Source organism: Stylophora pistillata, chromosome 9 (genome assembly GCF_964205215.1).
Source record: "Stylophora pistillata chromosome 9, jaStyPist1.2, whole genome shotgun sequence".
Taxonomy (NCBI): Eukaryota; Metazoa; Cnidaria; class Anthozoa; order Scleractinia; family Pocilloporidae; genus Stylophora; species Stylophora pistillata.
Genome location: NC_142527.1, coordinates 30,326,785 through 30,339,448, shown reverse-complemented (window position 1 = coordinate 30,339,448; position 12,664 = coordinate 30,326,785). Strand labels below are relative to the sequence as shown.

The window sequence follows — 12,664 nt, the reverse complement described above, 5'->3', positions numbered from 1 at the left end:
TACGTGTCCTATTGTTCTTCCACCTGTACAATGTACAAATCTTTAGAAACAATTTCTGGTATCCTTCATTTCAGGGGACGTCATTTTAACTCTGACATGAGCTAAAGTATGATGATATCCATCTACCGAAAGAAAACTTTCACAGGTCTCTACTCGAAATGGGATTCTTTCACCCCACGAAAGTACAAAATAAACCTCATCCGCTCCCTCACTTATCGCTCCTACAGTCTTTGTTCGTCTGGCTCCTTGCTACAATCTGCCCTCAATGATCTTCGAAAACTCCTTCAGAACGTTTACCCACAACGATGTGTTGAACAAAAACAGACATCAGCATAACATCCCTTTGTCTACAGTTCCAAAGAAATATATCATTATCCTACTTCCCTACTTAGGGTTACAAAGCAACCAAGTCGCTAAAAGCCTGAAATCGTGTGCATACAAATTCTATTCTTTTGTTGACCTAAAAATCGTTTTTCAGAACACTCGATGCATAAAATCTTTCTTTACTCACAAGGACCGTATTAATCGTTCAAAACAATCCAGAGTTATTTCCAAAGCAAATTTCTGGGATTGTAATGATTGTTACATTGCTAAAACTAAACGACGGCTTCACGATAGAAAAACCGTCGAACATTTTAAGAGCGAATGTTACCAACTGTCAAACATTTGGTGGCAACAGCCAAAAAATCGATTCGGCTCATATTCTCAAGTTGGGTAGGCCTCCTAATGAAACAAAGCAATGCATGCTTCGTTTGGCTGAATATCGATTTATTCTCGCGAAAATCGATAACAACTGAATTTCGCCAAAATGCCGCTTTTGAAGCTCAAAAATTCAGACGAATCTTGGAGTGTCGCGCCACGAATTGACAACACTTGGACCGATAAAAAGTACCAAATCTTGAAAAACAACATCAGTACATATGTTAACAGCAATCTGAGCAATTCTTGATTGTTGATTTACACAATCTAGTTGAATTTATCCGACCTTCATCTTTCAAGATTAAAAATAGGTCAAAAGTAACCCGTTATTTAACTATGTGGTAAATAAAATAATCGACTGAAAATCTGGCTTTTGGAAGGCGAAGTGTGGTTCTTTTCGATCTCCAAAGGATTTTTTGGGGTAATGATTTTGTGCGATTTAATCAAATTTTAAAGTTGGATAAAATGAGCTGATTTGACGGTGCCGTCAATTATTCGAAAATGTACACATCCACACGCAAACTCAATTGTTTCGCATTTTACATCCAGTCTACAGCTTATTTAACATAATTTCATCTTTAACTGTCCATATTGAAAAATCACAAAAGAGGATTGCAGTCCTAAAATTGTTGCATTGCTCCGAGCAATGAGGGGCCCTCAATAGAGATGTAACAACTTGGCAGGATAGTCAACACCTCCTGATAAGGATTGTTTACAAAGCGTATCACGGGGTTTCTCTATTTCCATTTCGTTGAAATACTTCACAACCGAACCGTGAACCAAATGTAAGCGGAATATAACTAGTTCAGAGACATGTTTCACGTGTGCGGATTAACGCTAATTAGTTCAAAATTAGGTCTACTGAAATAAAACGCAAAAAAAAACATTGGACTGTGAAGTACGTGGCTACAGGAACTAAGGTTGTGTGTTACAGATACGAAACGGGAGCAAACAATTATCTAACTCCAATCATGATCCAATGTATCATAGTTTAATGTTTCATGGATGAAGCCTATTTTAGGACAAAAAAGAGCGAAAGATCTGCAAAGGGCATAGCCCATCATGCATCACTGCAGATGTGCAACAGAAATAAGTGTAGTGTTCGAATATTTGTTTACTTAAAAGAAGTTTTATAAGGGTCAAACCTGGAAAACCATGATTTTCGCTGAAATGTTTGTACTAGCCAACGTTCAACAGCTTTATATCTGTACTTTTTCTTCCCCAGAGGTTACTGTGCCTTGTTAAGTTACTCGTGCTGGTATAGTAAGACTACGACCCATGTAGCACACGTTCACATTATTCACACTCATCTTTTCCCGGCAGTGGTCCAAAAAAAAAAAAACTAGCGCCTGGAAATGAAACCATTTCTGCCTATCTCAGAACTCAAGAAACCCTTCGAGTAATCATTGCACCAGCTAATACAGCAGACTCGAGTGCGAGTCGGTATACCTACATAAGTCAAATACGGTACTTGCATTTTCAGGGAAACAGTGGTTTTGAAAATTTAACTCAACTAGTTAGTTATTTAGTATTCTTTCCCAAGAAGGTAGCCAAGTAAGCAGTGATCTATCCTCCTAAAATATGGCGGGTCCAAAGCCATCAATGCATCATATGGCGAAATATCATAGAGCGTAGCTGATGCGTAATGACAAATTTAACACATGCCTGTTGTCAGGTCAGACCAGAATGTTCACGCCTATTGGAAAAAGACTGACATCTAGATTTAACAAGAAAAAAGGAAGTAAAAAAACCTATGTTTTGCCTATCTCCTTAATATTTCCTTCCAAGATGATAAATTTAAGAAGTGAATGACTACTTCTTATCGAAGTCCAAAGCCAATTAATGCTTCATATAGCGATATATCATTGACCATGGTTTGATATATCAAAAGGAACTCGGCGCCTCGAACTTAGAGCCTCTCGTCTACCCCAAACCAAGCTTTGCACTAGGCGAGGGACAAATTGTCATGGTATGTATGTTAACAGGAGGAGAGAATATGGTTGCTTGGCTAAGTATTAGGCCAACTTCGTCTTTTAGCCCTGAAAACCGAGACAAGTGGAATGGCTCTCAATCCACCTTAAACAAGCAAGAAGAGGTATAATTACTGTTTCCCGTTTTCTGGATCGTTTGTCGAAGTCACAGTGCACTCTTACTGTAGTTTTGTACGAGCAGCAGATACCCTTATAAGAAGAACGACACGCACTGCTTTTGGAGAGTTCACATCTTTTCTCTGCATGCAATTCGTTTTATGCAGTTTCAAGGTAATTCCTGTAATTAATCAAACAATCTATAGCGATTAAAATAGTAAGGAAGAGAAAACAAATACGATTCAATCTTTCAGCGTCTTAAAAAAGACTTATAAGTCATTTAAAATCCTGACCTCTATTCAAGGCAATTGTCATGTCGACCGGTTCCTTCTCACACAAAGCCCCAAGTGTTTATAGATACTCAGTGTGGTATCAGTGATTAATGATAAAAACACCCCTCTGAATTTAATTAAATAGGTTTGAATATAACTCATTTTGAAAACAACATACCGTCAACCGAAGAAAATTTAGTAAGAGTGAAGGGAAGTTGAAATCTTATCAACAGTAAAATATAGTAATATTGTAGCAGAAAGTGGTTTTAATCACCGAACTAGGTTTACCTTTATTTAATGTATGCGCGCCGAAGTATGGCTGCCACGTTTGATGTTCTGCGAAAATTTTTAATTTTACTCGGATTTCAGTCATTTTTTTTATCAGTTGGGTTACACGATGATCGCACTTTGAACACAGCTCCTGTTTCATTTCAAGCAGCTGGATTGGATCGACCTTCCTTTCACTTTCGAAGACTAAGTTCATTTGGGCTTCGTCGACGACCAATTTCTTCCTGGCACAAACACGGTTACGTTTGCTTCTTATTGCCGTCCCTTGACCTTACTATTTGTCAGGACGTTGAAAGGAATCCTGGCCCACTTACTCATCATTCTACTGGTCGCGCTAACCCGCCTCCTTCTGCTATTTCGCTTGCCGATAAGCCATCAAGTCAAGCCCAAATTGCTACAAAGTTTTACTCCAGAACTGATCTTCTTCGCTTGCGCTCTTCTGGTCCAAGCTATTTGTATCAATCTTCATTATGTCTACTTCAAGCCCTTGGTATTTTTAAGTACCGAGGATGTCGCGCTGGAAAGGCTGATAAAGCTAGGAAACATGCTGTTCCTAATATTCTTCCGATTTCTTCTTCACGCCGGGATTGTAGATCATTAAATATTCAACTTGTCACCTCTAATGGTGTCAATCCGTCCGTTTTGAAGCCTCTGAGACCATTGCTGTCATCGAGTCTTTCTTCAAATAATCTTCGCTTTGCAATCTGTAATGCTCGCTCTATCAGGAACAAAGTGGAAACAATCATTGACCATGCTGTTGGCAATGACATCGGTATCTGTATTTTTACTGAAACTTGGTTAAACGATTTAGATTCTGTCTGCATTGCTGATCTTTCTCGTCATGGCTATTTATTCAAGAGTTTTCCACGGCAATCAAATCGATCTGGCGGTGGTACAGGCATTTTATTCCGCGACTCTTTTGATGCCACACTTCTGGACGGGAAGGAACATAATTCTTTTGAATTTTCCGAATGGATTTTGAAGACAACAAATCGCTCTATCCGTATTGTTGCTGTTTACCGCCCTCCCAACTCTTCTGCGTCGGTATTTCTTGATGAGTTTTCGTCGTATCTTGAAAACATTGTCATGTGTCCTGAACCTCTTATTATCGCTGGGGATTTCAACTTTCACATGGATTTGGTGCATAGCAATTGTGCTATAAGATTTAAAGAGGTGCTGGAAACCTTCAGCCTCTCACAACACGTAACGATGTCCACGCATATTTCTGGGCATATTTTGGACCTTATCATCACTCGATCCACCAGTGACTTAATTTTGGGTCCCATTAACGTTACCTTACCCATCTCGGATCATTTTTTTGTTGAGTGTTTTATTCGCTTCCCAAGCTCATCAATCTCTACCAAGTCTATGTCATATCGCAGGTTAAAGAACATCGACATTGATGCATTTAAATCGGACATCACCTCGTCTGTACTTTGCAGTGACACACACTGGAGCAACCTTGGCGATTTATCCAAGCAGTACTCCTCGACTTTAACAGAAATCCTGGATAAACATGCTCCCATAAAGACAAAAACTCTTGTTACTCGTGCAAAGATCCCTTGGTTTAACGCTGATGTTCTCCAGTTTAAACGTAATCGTCGCAAGGCTGAGCGGAAAGCTCTTAAAAGTGGTCTTTCTTCAGATTGGCTTGCTTATCGTAAAATCTGTAATAGATATTCTGCTCTTCTCAAGTCTACTCGAGTTTCTTATTACTCAGATTTAATTGGTCAGTGCGCTGGTGACTCCGGGAAGTTGTTCAAATTGGTTTCATTCCTTTGTAAGGGTCCTAATGTTAATGATCTACCACCTCATGATGACCCAGTTCTACTTGCGAATAAATTTGGGGAATTCTTCGTTAAAAAAATTGAACTCATCAAAGATTCCATCAGTGATATTGAAGTAAATCCTCCTTATTCTGATACTGCTGCTCCAGCTGTAGAACTTGACAGTTTTTCGCCGTTATCAGTGGAAGATGTTTGCAATATAATCAGTACATCGTCTAATGCCTCATGCTCTCTGGATCCAATCCCTACATGGCTTGTGAAGTCTTGTCTTGACGTCCTTGCGCCCTCCATTACTCGCATGGTAAATTTGTCTATTCGCCACGCCTATGTTCCCGATGATTGGAAAACTGCAATTGTGAAACCTCTATTAAAGAAACCGGGTCTAGAGTTAACTTATAAAAACTTCCGTCCGGTAAGCAATCTAACATTCATCTCCAAGATCGTCGAAAAGGCGGTTCTTTCTCAATTGTTTAAGCACTGTGAATACAATGCTCCTCTGCCGAAGTTACAATCAGGGTTTCGAAGATTTCATTCTACCGAAACTGCCTTGCTTAAGGTTCAAAGTGATATTCTTATGTCAATGGACCATCAGGAAATTACGCTTCTTGTGCTACTGGATCTAAGTGCTGCTTCTGATACAATCGATCATCAGATTCTCCTTAATGTTCTTGAAGGCGATTTTGGAATCATTGGCTCTGCCCATAAATGGTTTGCGTCTTATCTGTCTGGCCGAAAACAACGTGTTCTCATAAACGATCGAACATCAGATGATTTTCATTTGAACTGCGGTGTCCCACAAGGCAGCTGTATGGGTCCTATTTTATTCATATTATACATATCTCGACTATATCACGTGATCGCTAACCATCTCCCCTCTGCTCACGGATATGCCGATGATACACAACTTTATCTGTCGTTTAGACCCAATGACATATCTTCGCAAGACCACGCCATAGCTGCTCTTGAAGCCTGCATTTCGGATGTCCGCTCATGGTTGATTTATAACCGCCTGTTAATTAACGATTCTAAAACCGAATTCTTAGTTGTTGGTTCCCGCCATCAATTATCAAAAATCGCAATTGATTCCATCACAGTCGGTAATTCTACCATTCAGCCTCTCAAACTGTGTTCGAAACCTGGGTTCCTGGTTTGACTCCAATATGTCCATGTCTATTCACATTGGTAAGATCTGCAGCAAAGCTTTTCATGGATTGTATAAAATTCGCCAAATTAGGAAATTCCTCAGTCCTGAGTCCACGAAGACTCTTGTTCACGCATTTGTGACTTCGCATTTAGACTATTGCAACTCCCTTTTATTTGGCGTACCCAAGTACCAGACAGAGCGTCTTCAGAAGGTGCTCAACGCCGCTGCTCGACTAATTTTTAGGATTCCCAAGTTTCACCACATCTCGTCCGCCTTATATAATCTTCACTGGCTTCCTGTGGCTTATCGCGTCCATTTTAAGTTGTTACTTTTAATTTATAAAGCTTTAAATAACCAAGGCCCACTATACATAAAAGAATATCTGCAGCCACACAGTGTCAAGGGTCATCAGCTACGTTCCTGCGATCAGGGTCTCCTTATGGTCCCAAGAACTAACTTTAAGACCTTTGGTGATCGTGCCTTTGCCCGTTCTGGACCTTTTCTGTGGAACGAACTGCCGCTTGAAATTCGAAACAGTCCAAATGTAACGATTTTTAAGTCAAAGCTTAAGACACATCTATTCAAGCTGGCTTACAGTTTGTTTTGATATTTTGTCGTTTATCATTTTAATATTTGTAGTTAATATGTTGTAAAGCGCTTTAGAATATTTTATAATTTTAGCGCTCTAGAAATGTAAATTATTATAATTATTATTACCTTTCGTTCTTTTTGTCCTAAGATAAGCTTTATCAAACGAAACAATAATTCACTAAATAAAAATTTAACTCAATAAGGATCGGAGTTAAATAATTCTTTACTCGTGTTTCCTATATGTAACACTCGACCATAGTTCCAGTAGCCACGTGCTTCACAGTCCAATGTTGTATTTTTGCGGAGTTGTCGATTTCAGTGGACCTCATTTTGAATTAATTAGCGTTATCCGCACACGAGTAACGTGTTTCTGAACAAGCAACATTAATTCCGCGAACGTTTGATTCGCGGTTTGGTTGAGGACTCTATTTAAACAAAGATCTCTTACATGAAGTAATTATAGCCTCCTTTTCAACGAAATGGAAATGACGAAACCGCGTGATACGCTTTGTAAACACTCGTTATCAAGAAGTGTTCACTATCCTGCCAAGTTATATCGCTATTATGGGAGCAAAGCAATAATTTCAGGACTGCAATCACCTTTTGTGATACAGCAATATGAACGGTAAGATGATATTATGTTAAATAAGCTGTAGACTGGATGTAAAATGCGAAACAATTGGGTTTGCGTGTGAATGCGTACATTTTGGAATAACTGACGGCACCGTCAAATCAGCTCATTTTACCGAACTTTAAAATTTGATTAAATCGCACAGAATCATTACCCCAAAAAATCCTTTGGAGATCGAAAAGAACCACACTTCGCCTTCCAAAAGCCAGATTTTCAGTCGACTATTTTATTTACCACATGTTAAATAACGGGTTACTTTTAACCTATTTTTAATCTTGTTAGAAGAGGGTCGGATAAATTCAATTAGATTGTGTAAATAAATGATCAAGAATTGCTCAAATTGCCGTCAACACATGCATTGATGTTGTTTTTCAAGATTTGGTATTTTTAATCGGTCCAAGTGTTTTCAGTTCGTGGCGCGACGCTCCGAGATTCGTCTGAAATTTTGAGCTTCAAAAGCGGCCTTTTGGCGAAATTCAGTTGTTATCGATTTTCTCCAAAATAAATCGATATTCAGCCAAACGAAGGATGCAGTGCTTTGTTTCACCATAAGGCCTACCTAACTTGAGAATATGAGCCGAATCGATTTTTAGGCTGTTGCCACAATATTTTGAAAATGTTCAATTTTTGGCCACATTTGCTCTTAAGACCCTCGCTAAAAATGACAATACTTCAGCCATTGCTGACCACGTCAAGGCCACTGGACATAATTAATATCAAGTGGGATCATTTTGATATTTTGGCGAAGGGCAAAACAGACTACCATTGTAAAATCAAGGAGTCCTTACCTATTCAAGAACTTGAGCCAGCTTTCAACGTGAACGTCGGAAGTGAAAAGCTGTTGCTTCATTAATCTGCTCTAGTGTTATTTATTGTTAAGTTTTTTTGCTTAATATTGGTTCCAATCCACTCACCTTAGTTATATTTAACAATTATTCGCCTCAGGTTCGGTGAATATCGTCTAATAGGAAAACAGCAGGTCCACATCAGCTTATACAGTTGCCAATAAATTCAACCTGCTTGAACAAATAAGCATTATGATGATGATGATGATGATGATGATGATGATGATGATGATGATGATGATAACCTGAGGCGAATAATTGTTTTAGTATATGTAGGTTCCAAACGGACATTTCATGATTTTAACATGACCCATCTCTAGTCGTTACCAGGCCGAGCGAGTGATCTTGTTTGGCCATGTGTATGATGAATTTTGTTCTGAAGATTGTGATTGTGAATCGTTTTCATCTTATCGGTTTCGACGAAGATGTTTCAGTTATTTTGAGAAGGAACCCTCAGATTGTTTGCAAGTGTTCGACATTTCGATTTATTTGAGCTTTGTATACTTTCATTTTGCTTTATTTTGCTTCGTGTTTACAAGTTTCGATTGTGTAATTCTACTTTCAGAAACATATTTGTATGCCGTTTATTTGATGAACCTGGATTAAAAGACTCTAAAATTAACCGATCGATTCAGCGGCTACAGTATAATTTCAGAGCTGAAAAACGGAAATTTCTAAAATCATAATCAACAATTGGTTCATGCTTTAGCGTGCACTATCGAGTTATGGAGCACGCGGGAAGTTTGGAGAGCACGAAAGAAGCGTAAGAGTTGCCCGAGGCGATAGCCGAGGGAAACTCTAGCTTCTTGAGTGCTCTCCAAACTTCCCGCGTGCTCCATAACTCGATAGTGCACAGCTGAAAGCATGAACCAATTGTTTTAGAACATAGCCGGTGGAATTGTGTATCAAATGCGACGCGAAAAACGGACAACAATATCAGTTGAAGCGAATCGTGACGGCGCTGATGCCGAGTCTCCTTTTCCTTTGTTTTTCTCTTTTTCTGCCTCATTTAAGAACTCTAGCCCATGGGAAAAGGTCGAAACATTGTCTTCGTTTTCGGACTAGCAGGCCGAGTTTCTGTTTGTATCCATTATTGTCGCGAAATGTATTTTTTTTTCCCGCACTAGCAATGGCCGCTCGCGCGAAAAAAAATTTTCCGGCGAAGTCGGATTTGCCGACGCTATCAGCGTGCACTATCGGGATTTTGAGCACGCTTACGTATAATGAATTTGATTGCGCGACTCTGCTAGCTATGTTCTAACTTTTAGTAACATTTATTAACATTTTATTTTAACATTTTGTATAAACCGCTTGGAGCGGTTTATTAGCGTCATATAAGGAACCACTCGACCAATCAGATTACTGGAAACTCTTTGCTCAGCTCTGAAATTATACTAAATATACATAGCTGTTTTAAATTTCAATGGTTACTTTTGAAAATGTATGTTGAGTATATACGAAACGTCAAGTCATAATCAAAATGTGCAAGTTCAATATGTTTATCACTGCTGTTTGTGCCATATTTTTTATCAAATTACGATGACCCAAGAACAAAAGTATTTACGATAAAGTATGATATTTCGGCAATTTTTCGTCCATCTGCTGGACTGGGGAAATCGTCTTGAGTTTTTAAGAAATATTATCAATAAAATGGAAAATGAAGTTTAGTAAAATAAGCAAGAGGATGCAGTTACGTAAATAATAAAACATCCGTTAAAATGTTTTTTAATATTTTTGATATTTTGGCAAAAGAAAAAAATAGATAAAGAGGTACCGAAAAAAACACAAGATAATTAAAAAGTAATTGAATCGAGCCTGAACCCTCAAAAGGCAGTCTTTTTGTCAAAATGCAGGTTTTGGGCTTGAGATCACACTCCACGACTAATGATTATCTGCTGGTCACAATAAATTGCTATTTTCCTTGGTTTAATTTAAGCTGGGAGAATATGACCAATAGAGACAACATAAAGTTAAAACAAAGATGTCAGTCACATCGGAAGCAGGCAAAGAAAAACTGTAATCAACGGAAATACATGCGATGATAAATTTGTTTGTCGGGCAAAATTCGTCCCTAGCAACTTAGAGGAAAACACTTCACTGAATTATTTCGTTTTTCCGTCGCTCTATCCATTTTCATTTCCACTTTAAGTGACTAACCACCACTGTATGTAACTATCAAAGTTCAGAATGATCACTGCTTCACGTTTGGGAAAAATTAAAGCAAAACAGACGCTCCATTTAAAAAAACAACAACGAAAGTTTCGAACGTTACTTATTGGTGGAGCCAAGAGAAATATCATTAGTACTAGGTCAGTGCTTTATTAAATCAAACTAAATAGTTGTCTTGTTAAAAATCCGACCCTGAATGTGTTGAGGGAAAGATATGGAAATAACTTGTCACAACGCATTCACGTTTTATCTGTCATATTCCTGACTGGTCTCCCAAGTTTCTGGATTTTTATTTCGCCTTTCAAGACTCTTCCGACATCTCATCTCATTTAATTACTCAGGTTTTGAATTAATTTATCAAACCAAACATCCTTCGTTTACAAAACTGAGGTAAGAGCTCTGGCGTTTGGGAAAACTCTCATCAGAGATTGAAAGGCAATCTCGGCCGACGGAAACTTGAATCAAAACAAGCAAAGAGTACAGACGTTGAGTATAAAACTAGACGGACCAGCGACTAAAATCTGAAATGAGGCTAAATTAGAAAGAGAAACTCATTGGAGAGCGTTTACTCGTAAGGATTTTGACTAAGGTAAGAGATAGCTGTAATTTTATGATCACTTTCATTAGAGTACAGTGTCCCTGTAAGTTTAAAATTTACTATATTTGTTGTGGGAAAGTTGTAACGAGACTGAAGGAGCGTTCAAACATCAGACTAAGGTTACTTGAAATGCGCAAACTTTATGCAGGATAAATTCCGAGTTTTAAACGGAACTCGCTTTGAGTCTGTTTATTAAGCAATCTATCTCTCCCAGCAACTGAGATTTAGAGAACTAATTTTCGAAATTCAAACCCAATACGTGCCCTCCATTAACTATCAACAAGTCCCCTGTAAAGCCGTAGGTTTTTAGTGCAATCAACCCAGCCAGTTTTCTAGTTCATCAAAGCAACCATTTAGTTCCTTATTTCAGCTCATGAGGTGATCTCAGATATGTAATTTCTATTGATAAACGTGTTTTATTCCAAGGCTTAGCTTGTACCCGAGAGAACTGAGAAATGATTGATTTAATCATGATCTTTTATGTGACGTTTGCAGTTTTTGCTGACCTACCTTAGATATCTCTGTCACTCATGAGTTACATATTACATTTTCCCTTAGGATGTCGATGAAACTTTTTCGGTAACATAGATTTTACTAATGATTTTCGTAATTTGTGAAGCGAATAATTTTAAAGGAGATAATTTACAAGATAGATGGTAATTGAAAAATGTGTAATTTCTCTAACCAGACTACTTGTTTAAGTAAAGGAGTAAAATTGATCATTGTTAATCTTGTTAATAATTTTCATCATCTTCTTTCGCAAATAGTCAGTTGGCACTCATCTTTTCTTTCCAATTTGCATACGTCGCTACTGGGAAAATTCATTTTTCTAACAAAAATAAATTTCTAATAAAATTTAAAATGATCCGGCTGACTCTCGGGAAAAACTGGAATTGAGTAAAGGCCGGAAATTGCGGTTTTTCCATTCAATTCATCGCGCTGAGGACTGATCAAAACGGAGACATTTCTCAACGGTAACAGAAAGATATAATGTAATGTGTCTTTTCAGGGCCAATCACGAGCAAACTGGAAACAAACATCGCAAATAAACCAAAAAAGAGGAACGGCTGGTTTGGTTACTAAGTTTGTTAGAAACGTTTGTAAAAGCCGAAAGATACATGTGACATCTTATTTTGAAATAACTGATATAAATAATGAAAGGAAGGAGTAAAATGAGACCTGAGAATTATTTAGATATTTGATCAAAGATTCCTAGGTTCGATTCAGTTTCAGCTTCAAATGTTAGCCTTGACTGACAATCTGCCCAATTTTGCTATTACAAAAGTTAACTTCATTTTCAGATTAATCTCTTTTATCAACGCATCCGCACAGAGAACCAAAGCGGTAGCTTTACACGCGGAAAAGGTAAAGAAAACATCATGCCCTACCCCCTGAAGACATAAGTGAGGCCTACTCAGTTCAGTGCTCTTGTATCAGCCAAACTCAGACTTTAAAAGACATAAGTGTGAGATCATTTCTGATTTTGATAATATCAAACTAAAGTAAAATAATTGTTTCTCCTGTGGATGGAATTTTCATTTCGTGCAAGCGGG

General features: G+C 38.1%; 1 protein-coding gene across 1 annotated transcript; it reads left to right on the top strand.

The window, feature by feature from the left end:
• The first annotated feature begins 2,695 nt into the window (after window positions 1-2,695).
• LOC148724239 (uncharacterized) lies at window positions 2,696-8,213 on the top strand. Its single transcript, XM_088734540.1, has 3 exons — window positions 2,696-2,794; window positions 3,632-5,434; window positions 8,148-8,213. Exons 1-3 carry the CDS (start codon window positions 2,696-2,698, stop codon window positions 8,211-8,213), a joined length of 1,968 nt encoding a protein of 655 aa, XP_088590666.1.
• The last annotated feature ends 4,451 nt before the right edge of the window (window positions 8,214-12,664 follow it).

Bases quoted from the DNA above. Each gene is read 5' to 3' on its own strand.
- LOC148724239 (XM_088734540.1), top strand. From the start codon at position 2,696: ATGGTTGCTTGGCTAAGTATTAGGCCAACTTCGTCTTTTAGCCCTGAA. The intron at 2,795-3,631 runs GTATAATTACTG...ACTATTTGTCAG, and splicing joins CCTTAAACAAGCAAGAAGAG to GACGTTGAAAGGAATCCTGG. The intron at 5,435-8,147 runs GTAAATTTGTCT...TTTGCTCTTAAG, and splicing joins CGCCCTCCATTACTCGCATG to ACCCTCGCTAAAAATGACAA.